This window comes from Microcaecilia unicolor, chromosome 13 (genome assembly GCF_901765095.1).
Source record: "Microcaecilia unicolor chromosome 13, aMicUni1.1, whole genome shotgun sequence".
Taxonomy (NCBI): domain Eukaryota; kingdom Metazoa; phylum Chordata; class Amphibia; order Gymnophiona; family Siphonopidae; genus Microcaecilia; species Microcaecilia unicolor.
Window position 1 is genome coordinate 62,855,016 of NC_044043.1, and position 18,836 is coordinate 62,873,851.

Here is an 18,836-nt window from a genome sequence, read left to right on the forward strand (position 1 = left end):
ACCACTCTTGTCATTTCAGAGCAATTAATCAAATTTGTTTGGTAAGATCTTCCTCTTGTGCAACAACATTGCAAGTGATAACTTGAAAAGTGTTATGCAGGATACAGTTATTGCACCTCTTATCTTAAATTGTCTAGGGTGACCTCAGGTTCCATGGAAGTCAGTATTCAAAAGGATCTACAAACCTCTCCACTTCTCTCATTCCCCATGTTGGTTTGTGAAAATCAATTTTTAAATATATTTAATCCAAAAATACTGTCCTACCACACTTACAGGTCGCAGTAGGTTTTTGCTAGGTGCTACATGTTAAAAAAAAAAAGTTTGGTGTTTAAGTTGATTTTTGTATTCACATTCATTGAGTGGAAATGGAATGCTTGTTATATATTAACAGTGTTAAAATTAAACACGTCAATAAAAATATTTGTAAAAAATCCTTCAAAAATAAGTATTCTATTGGTGAGGAATTTAATATGATTAGAGATGGGTGTAAAATTCATGATTTCAGATCCCTGATTTAGGGATTGCATTTCTGAAAATGATTTTTCTGTGGTTGAATTATCATATCCTTTGCAATTAAAAAAAATGGTCCTGCAATATTACCATTCAAGGAAAAGTGATAAAATCCCCAATATAGTCAGAGAAAAAGATTCTGAAGTTATTATTTGTGTATTCAACTAAAAAAATTCTCTCCTTTCATAGGTTTCCTGGATAAAAATAATGATCTTCTTTTCCGAAATTTGAAGGAGGTGAGTATGAGAATGTTGGGGAAGGTGGAAGAAGCAAGACCATAGTTTGAGGGGCAGAGTTAGTCCCTATTTATGAGGGAGAGCAAGTCTGCTAGTGAGAGCAGAGGGAGAAATGGAGATGGTCAGCTAGCTGGATTTGACAAATGGTTTTTCTCAGATGTTATACTTAGAATAGCCCATATTGTAGGTGTTCCTCCCATCCTGTACGTGGGAACAATACTGAAACCATGGCCCTCTCTGATATAATTACATGCATTCTACTGTTTGGACTTGAGGGTATTTTTGTTGCCGGGGGGGTGGGGGGGGGTTCGCATCTTAAAAAATGAGGGTGGATAGTTCCTATGCAAATGCAGAGATATAGATTGTTGTTGGATCAAAGCAAAAAGATTAAACAGGTCTCTACTGCTGATAAAAATTCATCTATCCACCACAATAGTATTACAGTATTACATTGATAATCACTGGGTTAGTATTAGACATTGGTGTGTTCCAGACAGGCTGAGCATCTGTCATGCTAGTAACAGGTCTTCATTCAGAAGCATTAATGTGTCTAGCTAGCAGAAGTTTCTAACACTGGTGTAGTAATGTCTTCAGAGGGCACAGTATTCCCTAGCATAGTAGTAGCAGCCATTATGGTAGTGACAGATCTGCTTTCAAGGCTCCAGGATTCTAGTTTTGAGTGACAGTTGTGCCTTCAGCACATACAGTATTCCCAAGCACTGTAGTAGCAGCTGTTGAAGGGAGGTGAGGGGGAGGGAAATTTGGCCTAGTCTGTAGAGAAAGATTGATAAAGTTATAGGTCTGTCTTAACTGCTTGTGGGGAGGAATGGAAAGGAAAACCAGCCTAAATAAAACTAGTCAACTGAAGACTGTACAAGAGGCTGGCTTATTTTGTTTTATTCTTATTTCTGCTTATTTAAATTTTCGAATTTTTTTTCTGAACTGTGAGTACGTAGATACTGAGCATATTTGAAACAAAGGCTAGGAAGCTAGATGTAGCTGTGCAGAACAAGAGTATAGGGAACAGTTTGAGAATAAGGTTAAGAAATCCAGACATCCTAAATGGGGAATAAAGAATTTATAGTATTTACTTCAGTATCTTGGGAGTTAATTCTGTTCCAATATAATCAAGTGATTATGCTGGTCTTCCCTCTGAGATTATAGAATAAATTACAATGGAGTGTTGGAACAAAATTATATATAAGGGGTCAAAAATATTCATCTGTCTGGCTGTGGTGAGTACAAAATAACTCTCTGTAGGGAATTCCCCTTGTATTGTCTTTGATAATTAATCTCTGGAACTTCTGTCCTTGATGTGGACTTTAGGATATCATTTTTTTTGTCTGATTTATTTATCTTATTTGAAACACTGTTAATTTTAATTTTTTTCCTTTATAAAAAATTTTGAAATCTTTCAATTAAAAAAAAAAAAGCAAAACAAAAAAACACATTTCTGTAAACTTAGGGGGTTGTTTACTAAAGCTTAGCTTGAGTTATCTGCAGCAGTGACTATAGGAATAAAATGGGCCCTGCTGCAGATAACTTGAGCTAAGCTTCAGCAAACAACCCCCTTAATGAACAGGACCAATTTAGCGTGGGGTAAAGAGGGAAATGACACATGGAGTTCAAAAATAGAATACTTTGGACTGGAGGTTTCAGAGAAATAAAACACCAACCCTCATCCCAAAATGGCTCAATGCATTTCTTTTTGAAAAGGAGTACCGCAGTGTGGAAACATTGATACATTAAAACATAGCTATTAGAGAATTGCTCCTTTCAAAACTATGCCTCTCCTTTCTTCTCCTAGTCACAAACATATATATGGAGCCAACACAGATATGTGCGCACATGCATATATGCAGAGCAGTGGTGCCGCCAGGACTGCCTTTGGTGGGACCAGTGGTTAACATGAGTGGTCAGTAGGCAATGCAGATGTTGACACTGCTCCTAGTAGTCTGATTGGTCTGTGCTGCCATTGATTGGGTCGGCCTGACCTTCAAAGGGCAACTGTGTCTTACTGGTGGCTATGCCCCTGAGATAGAGGTGTTAGAAATTTATTAGCTGAAAGCTGATCCACATGTTTTTCTTAGAAGGGACCTCTCATGGAACCCCCATGGCCTCACCCCTATCCACACTGATCTGGCTCTTAATTCAGAAGTGGTTTTTTTTTCTTAGTTTTAAATGTTTGTTTACATTTATTAAGATTTTATTTATTTATTTTGTTACATTTGTATCCCACATTTTCCCACCTATTTGCAGGCTCAATGTGGCTTACATATTACTGTTAACGGCGAAAGCTGATTTTGGTATGAACAAATACATGGTGTGAATAATACAAAGTGATATTGTGGTGGGGTGAAGTACATATATGGTAGTTTGGATTGGGGGTCTTAGAGAGGGGAGGAAGAGTCAGGTAATGTTCATTAAGGTCTTTGGTTTCATTATGACGTAGATTTGCTTAATTGCTCTTTTAAATGCGTAAATCAAAGCGATGTGTATTATAAAAGTGAAAAAATAATGATTGAAAAAGGAATGTCGTTAATATATAGGAAAGTCATCAATCACATCAAGAAGCTTTGAACCTCTTTATAAAACAGAAAGTGCATAGCACTTTCTCCCACCTGGAAAACAGAAGTTATCTCAAGAGAACATTTTGGTAAAAAAGTGGGTCTTAAGATGGACTTTACATTTTTCTAAAGATGGTTCAGACCTATACTCAAAGGAAGACCATTTCAAAGGAAGGAGCCAGAAAGTAGAAGGCACTCTTCAGGGTAACTTCATAATAGGCTTGCTTAGGGATAGGTAAAATAAATCTGTAGTCATTTATAGATCGAAGACAGCGAGGAATATAGGGAATTGTTAGTTTTGCCAAATATTCAGGGAGACCTGTGTGAACCGCTTTGAGTCAGAATAAATATTTTAAATAGTATTCTGTAATGGATTGGAAACCAATGTGGTTTAAAAAAAAAAAGGGGTGGGGGGAATAAGATAATCCCGCTCGTCTTGCGAAGCATAAGAGACATGTAGTGGTATTTTGAAGAGTTTGGAGTCTTTTCATCTCTATTTTAGGTAGACCAGCACATAGGAGCCAACTTTTCAAAATGATTGGTGGTGCTGATTTTTTTTTTTTTTTTACAGGTGGTGCATTCCCCCCATCCCCCTCCCCCTCGTCCCCCCTCCACACGTCCCTCCCTCCCTCCCCTCTCTCTCCTTTCCCTCCTCCCTCCCTCCCAGTTCCAGGGTCATTCCCGCCCTTCCCTCCCAGTTCCAGGGTCGTCCCCCCTTCCCTCCCTCCCAGTTCCAGGGTCGCCCCCCCCTCCCTCCCAGTGCCAGGGTCATCCCGCTCCCTCCGAGTTCCAGGGTCGTCCCCCTCCCTCCCTCCTAGTTCCAGGGTCGTCGTTCGTCCCTCCCTTCCTCCCTCCCTTCCAGTGCCAGGCCCCAGGCCCCCTCCCTCCAAATTTTGAAAGTCATTTTGACTTAACTCGTCAGGGTTACGGCAGCCGGCAGCAGCAGTAAAAAGCGTGCAGGCTCGGCGCTTACTTCAGTTTTCCCTTCTCTCTCTCTCAGCTCCACATGACTTCTGGATTTGATGATTAGTTGAAATCTGATAGTAATTGAATTTTATGTTGTATAAATGATATTCTATTATTTTATTTTATGTAAACCGCATTGAACCTAGGGGATATAGCAGTATATAAGAGATGCATTGGTACTGGTATTTAATTTTTCTCTTCTATTAAGGCAAAATTCTCATCCAGATTATCCAGTCTTACATGCTTAACCTCCACATGCAGAAAGACAAAATTAGGCTTAGAATAAAAGACAAATAGCTTCATTCAGTTGTATGCATCCCATACTAAAATTGCATACCTGGTGTTATGCAGATGCTTAATATTATATGTACAGTAATTAATATAGTGGAAATATTAAGATAATACTCTGTAAACCCAACCAGTACAGCTAAACTGGTACCAATATCTGTCTCCTCACAGGCCATGTGCAACACTGAGAATCCAATTGTAAACCAGTGCTTTGACAGAACAGAACTGACGGATAAAAAGAGGCCTGAAACTGTAAGAGCAAACTACTATGTATGGGGTTAAATGGGAAAAAAAATTGGGTTTGAGGCTGGGACATACTCATCCAGTCTGATCTTGACTTACCTAATCAACTGAGTGTGTTTCTGGAATCTGAATATGATGTATCATAAAGAGAACTCTTTTCCTACTACTATGAATCACTATAAAAACCATTAGAGTGCATTTGGGAACAAGGAAACCTGATGAATCATCCTCCTTTTTTCCTTCCGACTCTCACTGATTCACATCTCCTTGCCGTCTCACTGTTTTGTCTCTTTCTAACCTCCCCATTCTTCTTTGTTTTATGTCCTTGTTTTCCATGAGAATTTTGATCAGTTTATTGCAAGTTAAATTTACAAACTAGAGTTTTGTGTTTATATTTCTTTTCCTCTGTCCAGGCAGTGACTCAGTTTAAGAACAGTTTGTCCCAGTTAATGGAGATTCTAGTGTCAAAGGAGCCTTCATATATTCGGTGCATCAAACCTAATGATGCCAAGCAAGCTGGTAAAGTGTCGTCTTCTCTCCTCTGTTAAGTGTTTCTGCTATTTCTCCTGGATATTCTATGTTTCCTATAAATGTTCTCTGACCTTTGGGGCACTTTCAATTAGGATACAGGACTGTGCTTAGGGTGTTGCTGCACGTGGCACAGGATGGTGATAGGAGCATGATTCAGTGGGCAGGGCATCAAATAATGAATTAAACTTGGAAACGTCTTTGAGATGTGCAAAGAATCCACTCAGACTGTAAGAACAAGTCATATAAAATACTTAGCTTTTTACTGTGTACTGGAATAGGCAGTCGTTACAGTTATCCATGATCAGATGAAGCACAAGTAGGCTCTCAGCCCTCACTTGGTGTGTCTTCAGAAGCTGGCAGCAGTGGGTCCTAAGGGAGATGCAGTATATATCGAGCAAAGTATACCAACAAAAAGTGTGCCAAAAAGAGCTTATCCTCTCCGTACTTGGCTCTGCCATCAGTGGCCTCCAATAGGAAAGGGTGTAACCATGGAAGGAAACATGCCTGCCATCAAGTTTTCTGATGGATGGGTTTTTCTTCCAGCTCTGAACAGTGCTTTGTTAGACATAAGAAAATGTGAAAACTTGTCTCTGTGTGCGCTGGGAAGCTTCTCTAGGTGGCATAAGAATATATAGTTGTAAGAATTTTATCTAGGCCACTGCCTGACTTTAACCTGTTTTGTCTGTTGCAGCTCACATCAGAGCACTAGTGCAAGGGTGAGGGGAGGGGAAGAGAAATGGGACTTGATATACCACTTTTCTGTGGTTTTTGCAACTATATTCAAAGCAGTTTACATAGTATATACAGGTACTTATTTGTACCTGGGGCAGTGGAAGGTTTAGTGACTTGCCTAGACTCACAAGGAGCTGCATTGGGAATCGAACCCAGTTCCCCAGGGTCAAAGTCCGCTGCACTAATCACTAGGCTACTCATCCACTCCCAATGGTAAGGGATAATCTGGAGAGACATGGTAACAGGAACGTTCAACACTGTGCAGGGAGGAGGGTTACTGTACCATGTGACATTGCGCAGGGAGAGCTGATAGCAGTAGAACATGGAGATAGTATTGTGTGAAAGTTTTTGTTTTTTTTCCCTCTCCTGATTCCCCCTGTGTCACATATGTGCCCCCTCTTGATTTTCCCTTATGTCTTATATGTTACACTGAATGGTTTCTGATCTTTAAACCAAATGTAATATTAGACAAAGGAAACACATATGTTTTTAAAGTATTACATTATTTATTTAAGGAACAAAGTTATCCAACAGCCATCTCACCCATGTGAAAAAGTAATTATCCCCTTAGTTACTCAATCAACAAATTGATCAATTTTAATTGATAATTAGATTCATTAGATTGAACAGAACCCGGTTTGATTGTATCCAGCGCTGTACATTCTAAACCTCACTATATATTGAATTTACCATGAGTGAAGTAGTCACCACAAAGTTTCTAGAAGAACACATTTGATACATGCATAAACTGGCTCATAAATGTGTATCTTGCATAAAATATAAGCCCCCATTTTACAAAGCTGGGATTGCATGTATCAAACCCAAGTGCTTACAAATGGTATGGGGGTGTGGGGTGGGGGTTTAGGCAAGACAAGGGCATGGCATGTTCATAGACATTTATTCCCCATTTTAGAAGGAGATTGATGTCAGGGGAGCTACACCTGCTAAGAGGCACATTTAGCATTTGGTAATCAGCTGGTATTTAGAAGTACTCCACTGGAGAGATTGGGGAGGTTTGTCCTCTTAATTCCCTAGTGGTTTTTGTCCGTCCGTCCCCCCCCCCCCCCCCCCCCGCCATGTTAAGCTGGCAAGGGAAACTGGTGACACTGAGAATGTTGAGATAATAACTGGTTATGTATCTAAGGTTGCAAGGATAACCAGTTATGGGGTAGCATATAACTGCTTATGTTGCTGTTGTACATCATAATCATGGTTATGTTTTAGTTTTGAATCCATCAATATTGCAAATATTTATTTCTCTAAAATGGATGTTTATGCTGCATGCACCCAGCGCATAAATGTCCATTTCTTCTGTATTTCAGAATAGGCTCTCTACATTGGCAGATTCTGTTCTAAAATACTGGTGAAACTTGGGACACATTGACCTGCACATCTCAATTCCTACTTCTACAACCTTTGTGAAGTGAGGCTAATTATCTCCAAATGGAAAAGACTTGGAACCGTGTGAATATTCCCAGGAGTGGCCCAGCCTGCCAAAATTACTCAAAGGGTACAGTAACAACTCATCTGAGAAGTCACAAAACGTCCCAGATGAACATCCAAAGAACTGCAGTCCTCTAGCCTCGGCTAAGGTCCGTGTTCATGACTCCACAAAAAGAGACTGAGCAAAAATGGGATTCGCGGGAGAGTATCAAGGCAGGAACACCTGCTATTCAAGAGTAACATCAGTGCTTGTCTCACTTTTGCAAAAACACACCTGGATCATCCCCAAGTCTTTGGGAACAATGTTTTATAGACAGATGAGTCAAAAGTGGAACTCCTTGATCAACACGGGTCCCATTATATCAGGCATAAAGCAAATATAGCATTCCATAGTAAGAACATCATACCGACGGTCAAACATGGTGGTGTTGTGTGATGATGTGGGGATGCTTTGCTGCTTTAGGACCTGGAAACCGTGCCATTCTTGAAGGAATAATGAATTCTGCACTGTACCAGAAAATTCTTAAGGAGAATAAGTAGTAGTAGTAGTAGTAGTAGAATGTCTTGTCATCTGTCCATAAGCTGAAGCATAATTGGGTTATGCAGCAAAACAATGATCCAAAACACAAAAACAAGTTTACATCTGAATGACTGAGGAGAAACCGAATTGAAGTTTTGGATTAGTCTACTCAAAATCCTGACTTGAACTCAATAGAGATTCTGTGACAGAATCGAGAACAAGAAGTTCATGCACGAAAAACTACAAATGTGTCTGAATTAAGGCATTTCTGCAAAGAAGAGTGGGTTGAGATTCTCCAACAGCAATGTGAATGACTGATATCAAATTATAGAAAGCATTTGGTTGCAGTTATTGCTTCTAAATGTGATACAACCAGTTAAATTTGGGGAGCAGTTTCTTTTTAATATGAGTGATATGGATGCCTGAAAACATTGTTCCTTTACATTATTAATTAATTTATTTAACTGTTTACTCAGATACACTTGATCTTTAAATATGAGACAGAATAATATTAGACAAACCATTCCATGTGACATGTATATAATAATAGGAGAAATCTGGAGGGGGCAAAACTTTTTTTCACATCACTATACCGCATACAAAGAGCTAAGAAGGGGTAATATTCAGAGAGTTTTTAATGTGGCTATTGTTTCTGTGTTACACAGGACGCTTTGATGAGGTTCTAATCCGACATCAAGTGAAATACTTGGGACTAATGGAAAATTTACGAGTGCGGCGAGCTGGGTTTGCATACCGGCGGAAATATGAAATCTTTTTACAAAGGTAAATTTCCTCTCTCCAGCTTGGTCACAAACAGTAATCAGGAAACAAAATGAGTGAAGCAGGCTTCAAGAAATGCAGAGCTCACTGAAAAAATCCAACAATTTTTATTAGGAGATCTATCATAGATCTAACAGCCTGCATCAGGGGTCTTTAAAACATGAACACATTCATAATTATCACACAGAAAATTAACAATATATAAATGAGACACAGACCATAACAAAACTTATAAATATAATGTGTAATCCTGTCCCTTGCCTCTGGGGAGGGGAAAACACTTCAGCCCTAGAGGCTGGAAATAAGAGAGACAATCAGAATTAGGTATAGGCGCAACCAGTAAAAAACTTTATTGGTATCTCACTAAGCCAATACAAAATAATTGTTCTCTCTGGAGCAGGTTGTCACCCAGTAGCCAGACGCACAGACTGAATAACAAAACTGCTCAGCAAAAACTTTTGGCCATCACATATATACCGTTGTAAGTTTCGTTTCTCCTAAATCATGTGATTTCTCCTAAACTAACGTGATCATATATAGATTTTCCTTCCATCACAATAATATAGTAATATACAAAATGGCAATTTCCTGTATTCTACCATCCTCTCCTACTTGTGTTCACATGCATACTTTGTGGCAATTGGCTAATTCCTTATCAGTAAAGCGTGCTTACAGCATGCAAAAACCATGTAGCAAGCTAGTATGAAACACCTGGTGTCCTTCTCAGAACACATATTTCCTTTGGAACATCATAGACTCGCAGGGTCCTCAGTCTCTCATCACCACCAAGGTTATATCCAATTGTATCTGCCATATATGGGCTGCATAGCCTCATTTGCTCCCAAGTGTCACCTTGACATGTAACATGTATTTTCCATTTACTGAGAAAGCACTGTAGCTTACATGCAGCTGCAGGAAGAAACCAAAAATATGCTGATAACAGCAAGGCTAGGAAAACTGAGGGCCAGCAGGGCCATATTACAGGCCTAGTATAGGAAGGAATATACAATATAAAAATAAACATTCAGTGTTCAAATTGACTTAAAAAATTAAAAAAGTACACTTAGAAACTTCAAAACAGCCATGTAAATGGATAGATCATCATAAATAAAATCCATTAAATTATCCGTCAAAAAGACACAGAAAAAAGATACAGTACCATTTTTTTTTGTTTCAATCAATTTTTATTCAGAAAAGAATAAACAATTCCACCCTCCCCCCCATCTGCTGCAAGCTATAACAATTGGAACTCAATCATAAGAGAATGTACAGTACACAACTAAGACCAACAGTTGTATCCTCTCTAATTACTGAACAGTACATCTCTGACAAATCCCCTCTCCCACACCCCAAACCCTATCATCCTCTCTCCCCCCCCCCCTTCCAAACTAAGTAAGAAAAATACCCTCAACTCCATCAGGGTGTTTGCCATTTTTTCTTCAGCGAACAACTGCTAAGCAACCCCTCCCCCGCCCCATGCAATTAATTCATCCAGATGAGTCCATTCCTCCTGTGATGAGTCAAAACATATGTGGCGTCTGTCAGTCAGTTGTTTCAGGTCATGAACTACCAATAGCCAGTCTTGCAAAGTTAGACCCAGAGATTTTCTATTCGGCAGCTATTACACATTTGCGACTAATAAGAAAGTAAAGTAAAGGTCCTCTTTTATTGCTGAGGCACAACAAGCAGGCTGCAGGCTCAAAAGGGAACCATGCCCCCAAATAGTGCTCCATGTGGGTAACAACAATAGTCTAAAAGGCTTGAATCTTCCTACAGGACCACCAGATATGGTAAAATGTCCCTTGCTCTTCCAGACTTCTTCAGCAGATATCAGTAACACTCTGAGGAAACATGGGCTGTAACTATACTGGAGTATAATACCATGGGTTACCACTTTGTATGCATTTTCCTTAATATGCTGAGAGATGCTTTTTTAACTTCACAAAATATTTGTTTCCTTTCTTCCCGAGATCCTCTTCCCATTGAATCATAAACTTACACTTCATGAATTCTTTCCTTCTAAAAAAACGTATACAAGATTGAAATAGGTCCCTTTAACTTCCCCAGGGCCATCCATAAATTTTCAAGATGTTCTCTATCTTTTGGATCATCCTGCAACCATCCGTCAGTGCTGAGAAAATGCTTAGGGCCCTGTTTACTAAGGTGTATTAATGTTTTTAGTACATGCTAACTGTGTGTACACCCATAGGAATATTATGGGCATCTGCACGGTTAGCGTGCGCTAAAAAGGCCCGTTTGTGCCTGAAATGAAATGGGCGCTAGCAAGGGTTCCCCCTCCCTCCGTTGCTGTCTCCCACTCTGTCCTCCGAGTCCCTCGCCCTCCTTTCGTCCCCTCCGAGTTCGAGGCCGTCCTCCCTCTCCTCTCCCACTCCCCTGTAACTCACCACTTTGTCGAACGACGACTGCGATTGTGGCGGGGCCATTTGTGGAGGGGTGGTTGGAGGGTAGTTGGCATGTTTTTAGTTGGTGGTCACTGTGGGGTTCGTCGGTTGAAGTCATCTATCTCGGGCCATGTCTCCGCCCTCGACGTCATAACGTTTGACGTGAGGGCGGGCCTAGGAGACATGGGCAGAGAGAGATGGCTTCGGTTTGGCACGTCCTCGGCCGCTTTTGTTTGTTAGGCAGTCTGCAGCAATTCGTTGGAAGGGGAGGAGTAGGTACTCCTCCCCGTTCGTTCATTTTCGTTGTTTTGTAATTGTTCCGCCCTCGACGTCATCACATCTGACACGAGGGCGGGGCATGGAGACATGGTGAGTGTTGTGGCTTCACCACCATGAACTTACGAACCGGTGTCTGAGTGGCTGCAGTGACGTCAGTGTCTTCAGAACGTTGAGGGTGAGTTTTTTATTATAGTAGATTTCCCAATCCAGCAACCAACACAAATTGGGAACCCCCTCAAATCTACACACTGCCACAGCAAAGGGTATAGGTATCCTAGGCTTCCCTCCCCAAATAAACCCATGAAAATCTGGAACAAAAATAAAAGGTGGGAAAGTATGTTCATCTTGAGGGCCGCAATGCATCCCCACTAAGACAACCAAATCCTCTTCCATCTATTCATATCCCTTCGTATCTATTCAAATAAAGGGCCATAATTGTTAGAAATATGTTTCAATAATTTTTATTCAGGAGAACTTATCAACAGATTTCAACAGTGCTTAACTTCTCTTGCTTTGCAAAATAAACCACATATCTGTACTAGCAAATATCTTTCAAGATCTATACAACTGTTTCTCTCCCCAGTAACTTTTTACATTTTATCCCTTGCCCTCCCTTTACCTCCCTCATCCCCTTCCCCCCTTCTCATTATCATCACAGTCTCTTACTTCGCAGGTCCCATTGTCTAAGTGTGCTTAAGCAGTTTCACATGTTCATTATTTGTCCTTTAGCTCGATTGGTCAGCGTCAACCAAACGGAGTCCAACAAGCCCAGAAGATCCGGGCATGGGGGGGTCGTTGAGTTCTCACTCTTGTTCTCTCAGTGCGTAGCAGGTGAATCATCTGTCCCCTCCATTGAGCCACTGTCGGGCCCTCTTTAGTCATCCAGGCCCTCAGAATTGTTCTCTTGGCCACCATCACTGTGCGTAGCGTAAATGCTCGGCGTCCTCTAACTGGAGGCCCTGTAAACCTCAGGTGTCCAAAGAGGAGTCTTGCGTCCAGAATCCAATTCGAGTGCCACATGGCTCGTATTTGTCCATTTATGGCCTTCCAAAACTGTTGGATGCAGGGGCAGCCCCAAAACATATGTCCCAGCGTTGCACCTTCCTCTACGCATTTAGGGCAAGCTCCGTCCGGCGATGCCCCCATGTGGAACGCCCTCCTAGGCGGTATATATGCTCTCAATACAAATTTAAATTGTAATTCCCAATAAACTGCTTGATCGGTGTTCCTGCGATATCCCAGGAGGTGTTCACGGACCATTGCAGGAGTTATTTTGATCTCCAGTTCTGTACTCCACTGGGCAGACAGTCTCTCAAAGTCTGGTTCTTTAGCCATGTCCTTTAAATGTCTGTGGTGGTAGGTGAGTGGCACCTTTTGTTGCGCTCCCAATGAGAGTGCCACCCCTAGCTCCTCTTGCACATCCTCCGCCAGTTCCTCACGGGGTAAGCTCAGTATGTAGTGCCGTAGTTGGTAGTAGTGGAACCAATCCGCTTGGTTCAGCTTGAATCGGTCCCGGAGACTCTCCCAGGACACAACTGTTCCATTTTCGTCTATTGCGTGAAGTACATATTCCAACCCCATACCTTCCCATCTTTTGAACACTTCATATAATTGGCCCGGTGGGAAGTCCGGGTTGCCGCATATTGGGAGGTATGGGGTTGTCCTTGGTGAAAAACGATGGTATCTGCACAGCCAGCGCCAGGTGTCCTGCGCTGCCGGTAATAATTGCGCCTGGACTAATAGACTGGTTTCTGCTTTGCTTTGCTTATGTAGTAGGTAGCCAATGTGTTTCTGCTCTGTCTCCTGTAGCTCGAGGCGGGAGGGCGTGAAATATTGTGTGCGTCGCAGCCAGTCATTTAAGTGTCTCATTCCACTTGCTATGGTCATATAACGCAAGTTCAGGAGCCCTAGACCTCCATATTCCACAGGTAAGTAAAGTGTGGACAACGCCACTCTAGGTCTCTTCTTTACCCATAGAAATGTTTGCAGTGTCTTATTAAGTCTCTTTTCATCGGTCTTGGACAGGTATAGTGGTATGGTTTGGAACACATATAGCCACTTCGGTACAATTACCATATTGTACAGCGCTATTCTCCCCATGAGTGACAGAGGGAGACCCTGCCAGAGTTGCAGGTTTATCTTTGTGTCATTCAATAGCTTTCTCACATTCCATCCATACACCTGTGGGAGCTCCCGTGGTATTGTGACTCCTAGATATTTTATAGTCTCTTCTTCCCACTCTATAGGAAGTTGTAATCTACTTTTTATGTTATCCCCAGGCACTATTTCTAGGGCTCTAGATTTCTGGATGTTTAGTGTGTATCCTGACAGGGCCCCATATTCCTGGATTAACTGCAAAGCCCTAGGTACTGAGTGTTCTGGTTCTTGAACCACCACCAGCAGGTCATCTGCAAAGGCAAGGGCCTTAACCGTGCCTCCTGCCAGGCCTACCCCCCCTACTCCGTCATCTACCTTCAAAGCTTTAAGCAAAGGTTCCATTGCTAAAACAAACAGGAGGGGTGAAAGTGGGCAGCCCTGCCTTGTCCCTTGTCGAATGTGAAACTTGTCTCCCCTCACTCCGTTCACTAATACAGCTGCCTGAGGAGAGCTGTACAAGGCCTCTATAGCATCCCCATACCATCCCTGGATTCCAATGTAATCTAAAAGCCCAAACAGATACCCCCAATCCACCTTATCGAATGCTTTTTCTGCATCCAAGCTAAGGATCAATGCAGGCCTCTGTTCCTTCTGACATTTTGCCATGGCTAATAGCAATCGCCGCACGTTACTACCCGCCTGTCTGTTCTTAACAAAGCCTACCTGTTCTTCCCCAATAAGTTCTGGTAGTAATGTTCCCAATCGTGTGGCTAGCATCCGGGCCAAAATTTTGGTATCAACATTAATCAATGAAATAGGTCTGTATGAGCCTGGGTGTGTCTTATCTTTCCCAGGTTTCGGCAGCAACGTGATTAAGGCTTCATTAGCATGCATGGGGAATTGTTTGTCCGCTATAACTTGTTCTAGATAGTTCCCGAGCGCCTTTATCCCTCCCCTTGGCAGGGATTTGTAATATTCTCCCATAAAACCATCTGGCCCTGGGGCAGATTTAAGAGCCAGGGCTTTTATCGCCTCCTGCAGTTCTTTTCCTGAAAATGGCTGATTTAGTTTGTCTATCTGTGGTTGTTGAAGCTTAGTAAATCCCACTTTGTCTAAGTAATTGGCCAGGTTGCTCAAGTCTTTTGCAGGCGCTCCCTTGTAAAGCTCCTTAAAATAATTGTGAAAGATCTGCTCTATATCTCCGCTTTTTGTCTTTAATATCCCCTGGGCATCCCGCAGTGTTGTGATCACCCGTTCAGGGCCTTCTGATTTTATCATCCTCGCTAATAGCGTGCCTGATTTATTACCAAATCTTTGCATTCGGCACTTAAAATACATCAAGGACCTCACTGTCTGCCCATGAATTAATGAGTTCAGTACCACTTGGGTTGTCAAGTATTGTTCTCTGTTTTTTACTGTTGGGAAGTTTATATATTTCCGCTTAGCTTTCTGGAGTTGAAGTTCTAAATTCAAGATTGCCTTAGCCTGTCTTTTTTTCTTCAGTTGCACGTAAGCTATTATATCTCCCCTTATCACCGCTTTGGAGGCCATCCAGTAAAGACTGGGATTTTCTGCGTGTTGGCTATTGAACCTCTCATATGTTTCCCATTTATCATTTAAATATCTTGTAAACTCTTTATCTTCATATAGGTAACACGGATACCTCCAACCCCCTGCTCGTTGATATTGCTCAGGGGCCTCTAGTTCTATCCACACAATCGCGTGGTCTGATATCTCTGTCGGGCCTATGTCTGCTCCGCTCACCCAGTGGAATGCTTGTCTATCTATGAGAATGTAGTCTATTCTAGAGCTTGTACCGTGCGTCCTAGACATATGTGTATAGTCTTTGGTTTCTGGGTGTAGCGCTCTCCAGGTGTCCACTAAGTTTAGGGTACGCATGAATGTGGGCAGAGCTTTTTGCTTGCTACCTCCCTGCGGGGCCTCCCTAGGATTTGTAGTATCAACCTGGGGATCTGCCACTAAATTGAAATCTCCACACACCAGTAGCTGCAATGATTCATGGGAAGCGCAATGTTTTATTATTGATTGGTAAAAAGATGGCGTATATTCATTAGGGCCATACAACGAGACTACCAGAAATTCTCTATGTTGAAGCCAAAGGTGTATTATCACATATCTCCCTAGAGGGTCTGCTTTCAGTAATTCGGCTTTAGCTGCTAGCCCTTTACGTATTAAAATTGCTACGCCCTGCTTTCTTCCTTCTGCGGAGGCTGAGAACACCTGCCCCACCCACTGTCTCTGCAATTTCTGGTGTTCAGCTTCCGTTAATCTAGTCTCTTGGAGGCACGCAACATCCGCTTTGTGTCTTTTTAGGGCCTGCAATATTTTTGTCCTCTTAATGGGCGTTGCTATACCCCCTACATTCCAGGATACCACTCGAGTTGCTTTTGTCATCTACGTTTATTATGGTTGGTGTGACATAGTTCGGTTTTGAAATTATTAATTGGGTTTTGGGTGCCCAGCCTCACCCTCCCCCGCACCTGATTTTGCTCTACACTTGCGCGTTTGTTACTTGCATCTAAATACAAAGGACCTGCGAAGTCATGGATATAGCCTTTCTTACTCCCTGTCTCCCTTCCCCCCCTTTTATCCCTTATCCTCCCTCTTATTCTTAACCCCTTTTTTACCCCTCCCTTTACCTTAAACTCCCCCCTTGTAATCCTAAGGTGGCCCACTGTTGTAGTAGGCTAAGGTCGTGTGAGTGTAGGCTCCCCCTCTCGTATCCTAACCTGCCTGCCTTACATATCGTGACCCTCTGTGAGATCCCTTCAGGCCTGCTCTTATGTTCTTGCCCCCCTTCTTGTGTTCTTCCCAACTGAACCCCAAGTATAACATTCACACTGTGCTCACATTCCTCCTTCTCCTTCCCATTATCCCTTTGAACTAAACTGTGGGTTCAAAATCATATGTGCTCCTTTAAGTAATTAATTCTGTGCCATATTACCAGCCTTCGTTTGCGTTCCAAAAGGTTAATTTCTCCATCAAGGCTTGCGGTTTCATTTGAAATGTCCATGTTCTTCAAGTGTCCCTTTCCCCATTTGAGGGGTTTCCTGACTCCAACAGTCCCTGCGCTTCTTCTGGGGCCTGAAAAGTCTGCCATCCTCCCTCTTGTAGGACTTTTAGTTGGGCAGGGTACAAGAGCATAAATCTTTGTTTTTTCTTGGCCAGATGACGACATATTGGGCCAAAGGCTCTCCTGCGTTCTTGCAATGCAGCTGAGTAGTCTTGGAATATTTTAACTCCTACGCCATCATAGCTCAAGGCGTCCCATTTTGCCCTCGCACCTCTCAAAATTTCCTCTTTATGGAGGTAATTATGAACTTTTATTATTACTGCTCTGGGCCTGTTTCCAGTTGTCAGTCGTCTTCCCAGTCTATGTGCCCTTTCCAAGCATAAGGGGCCAAAGCTATCCGACAGCGCAAACTCTGTTTTTAGCCAGGTTTCCAATTGTGTCTGAAGTAATCGGTCTGGCACTGTCTCTGGTACACCTATTAGGCGTAGGTTCGATCTCCGGGCACGGTTCTCCATCTCATCAAGATGCTGCGCTTGCGTTTTCACTGTTCTTTGCAGCTCCTTTATCACCTTGTTCTTGTTTGTTTCCGAGTCCTCCAGCTCGGATACCCGGACCTCCAACTCCCCCGTTCTTCTCGTAGTGTCTCCCAGCGAGGATTCCACTGCTGCTAGCTGTTCCAGTACTTTATTTAGTTGTGGCGCGAGTGCGGTCTTTACTGCTTCTACCAGCTGTTGTAGTTGTTTCGGGTGGAATTCTGGAGTCACGCCGTCTGCTGGGCCGAGCGCCATCTTGTTTTCTTCGAGCCCTCGTTTTTTCTCTGCGCTTTTTTGCGCGAGTCTGCTCGGCGTCGCCCTCATTTCTCGCGTCACAAATGAGTCCATTACTTCTTCTTGCTCTCCCTTATTCAGCAGGTTATTTCCAACAAGTTTTTGCGCCGTTATTATCGCTCAGAGAGGGGGTAGCCTCGGAGAGATGGAAGACGCGACTTCCTCCCTCAAACCATCACGTGACCTCCCTAATTGTTAGAAATATAAAAGTTGGAAATGCAAAGTGACCTACACCCTTAAATACCTAAACCCTTCAGTTACCCATTTGAACAGAAAATTCTATTTTAACCCTTCCTCTTCCTCCTGATTTGTGATCCCCATCAGTTCAGTCTTATTTAAGTTTACCTTAAAATCCCACCACACCCTCCCCCCCCCCCCCCAAATTCCCTGAATTCCTGCACGACAACTGGAAGTGTACTAGAATAGAATGTCATCTGCAAAGAGTGACACAGTACCATCTATCAGTGGCACATTCAGTATGTCATAAAGTTCCAAATGATGAAAATATCTAAAAGAAAGGGAAATGGTGAATAAACAAATATCACTAACAAAATGAAAGGTCAAAGGAATGTTTTCATCCATATGAACTTATCAGGATAAGTAAGTCCCAGAAAGAAGGAATACCTATCAGGCTGTGATGTTCAATTAAAGAATATATTTCAACTGTATATGTCATTACTTTAACATACAATGTCTAAATTATGAGCCTAGTGACCTAACTGCGTTCCATTGTTATAAGATGCCTATCAAATTGCAGAAGGCACCAGTATGTGGGTTAGTGAGACAGCTTCAGCTGTGTTTGTTTGTTTTTTTTTAACCATACAATGCTAAAAACACAGTGCCACAATAAACCTGAAAATCCATACTAAATCAGTAGTCTAAATAAAAATCACCAATGTGGCACAGTGCTTTCAATTTAGTGCAAGATATTTTTTCACCCCCCCCCCCCCTTTCCGCTGGTGCCATATGGCTCTTACAGGGAGTGATAAATAGTTTCCCTCACCTTTTATTTTGTGTTAGCTAGCTACCATTTTTTAAGGTTACATTTGCTGGGAGCCTGATTGGAATATTAATTTAGTAGCGGTACGAATGCAAGTGGGTACAAAATGGCCACCACAGATAGACATTAGGCAGATGCAACTCCTACCTGTCTCCATTGAGATGGGCAAGCGAAGAGGCAAATAGCTAAACCAACCAGCTCAGGTGGCTGCTAAATCTGCCACCGGGCTGATTGACAACTTTGTGACCCGTACTTTGCAAGAAGAGCCCTGCAAGATGTAGTATATTATTTTATAAAGTACTGTTTTTGTAAGTCTCAGGGTGCAGTCAGTGAGTATCATGGGACAGGAGCCCTGTTTTTCCAAGTTCTTAAGTTTTCCCT

At 42.1% G+C, this 18,836-nt stretch overlaps 1 protein-coding gene across 1 annotated transcript in view; it reads left to right on the forward strand.

The window, feature by feature from the left end:
- The window catches only part of MYO1C (myosin IC), a 199,566-nt gene that overhangs the window by 133,379 nt on the left and 47,351 nt on the right, over nucleotides 1-18,836 (forward strand). Inside the window, 4 exon segments of the mRNA XM_030222087.1 lie at nucleotides 700-746; nucleotides 4,739-4,819; nucleotides 5,224-5,329; nucleotides 8,702-8,819. Of these exon segments, the coding sequence (XP_030077947.1) occupies nucleotides 700-746; nucleotides 4,739-4,819; nucleotides 5,224-5,329; nucleotides 8,702-8,819 (352 nt within the window).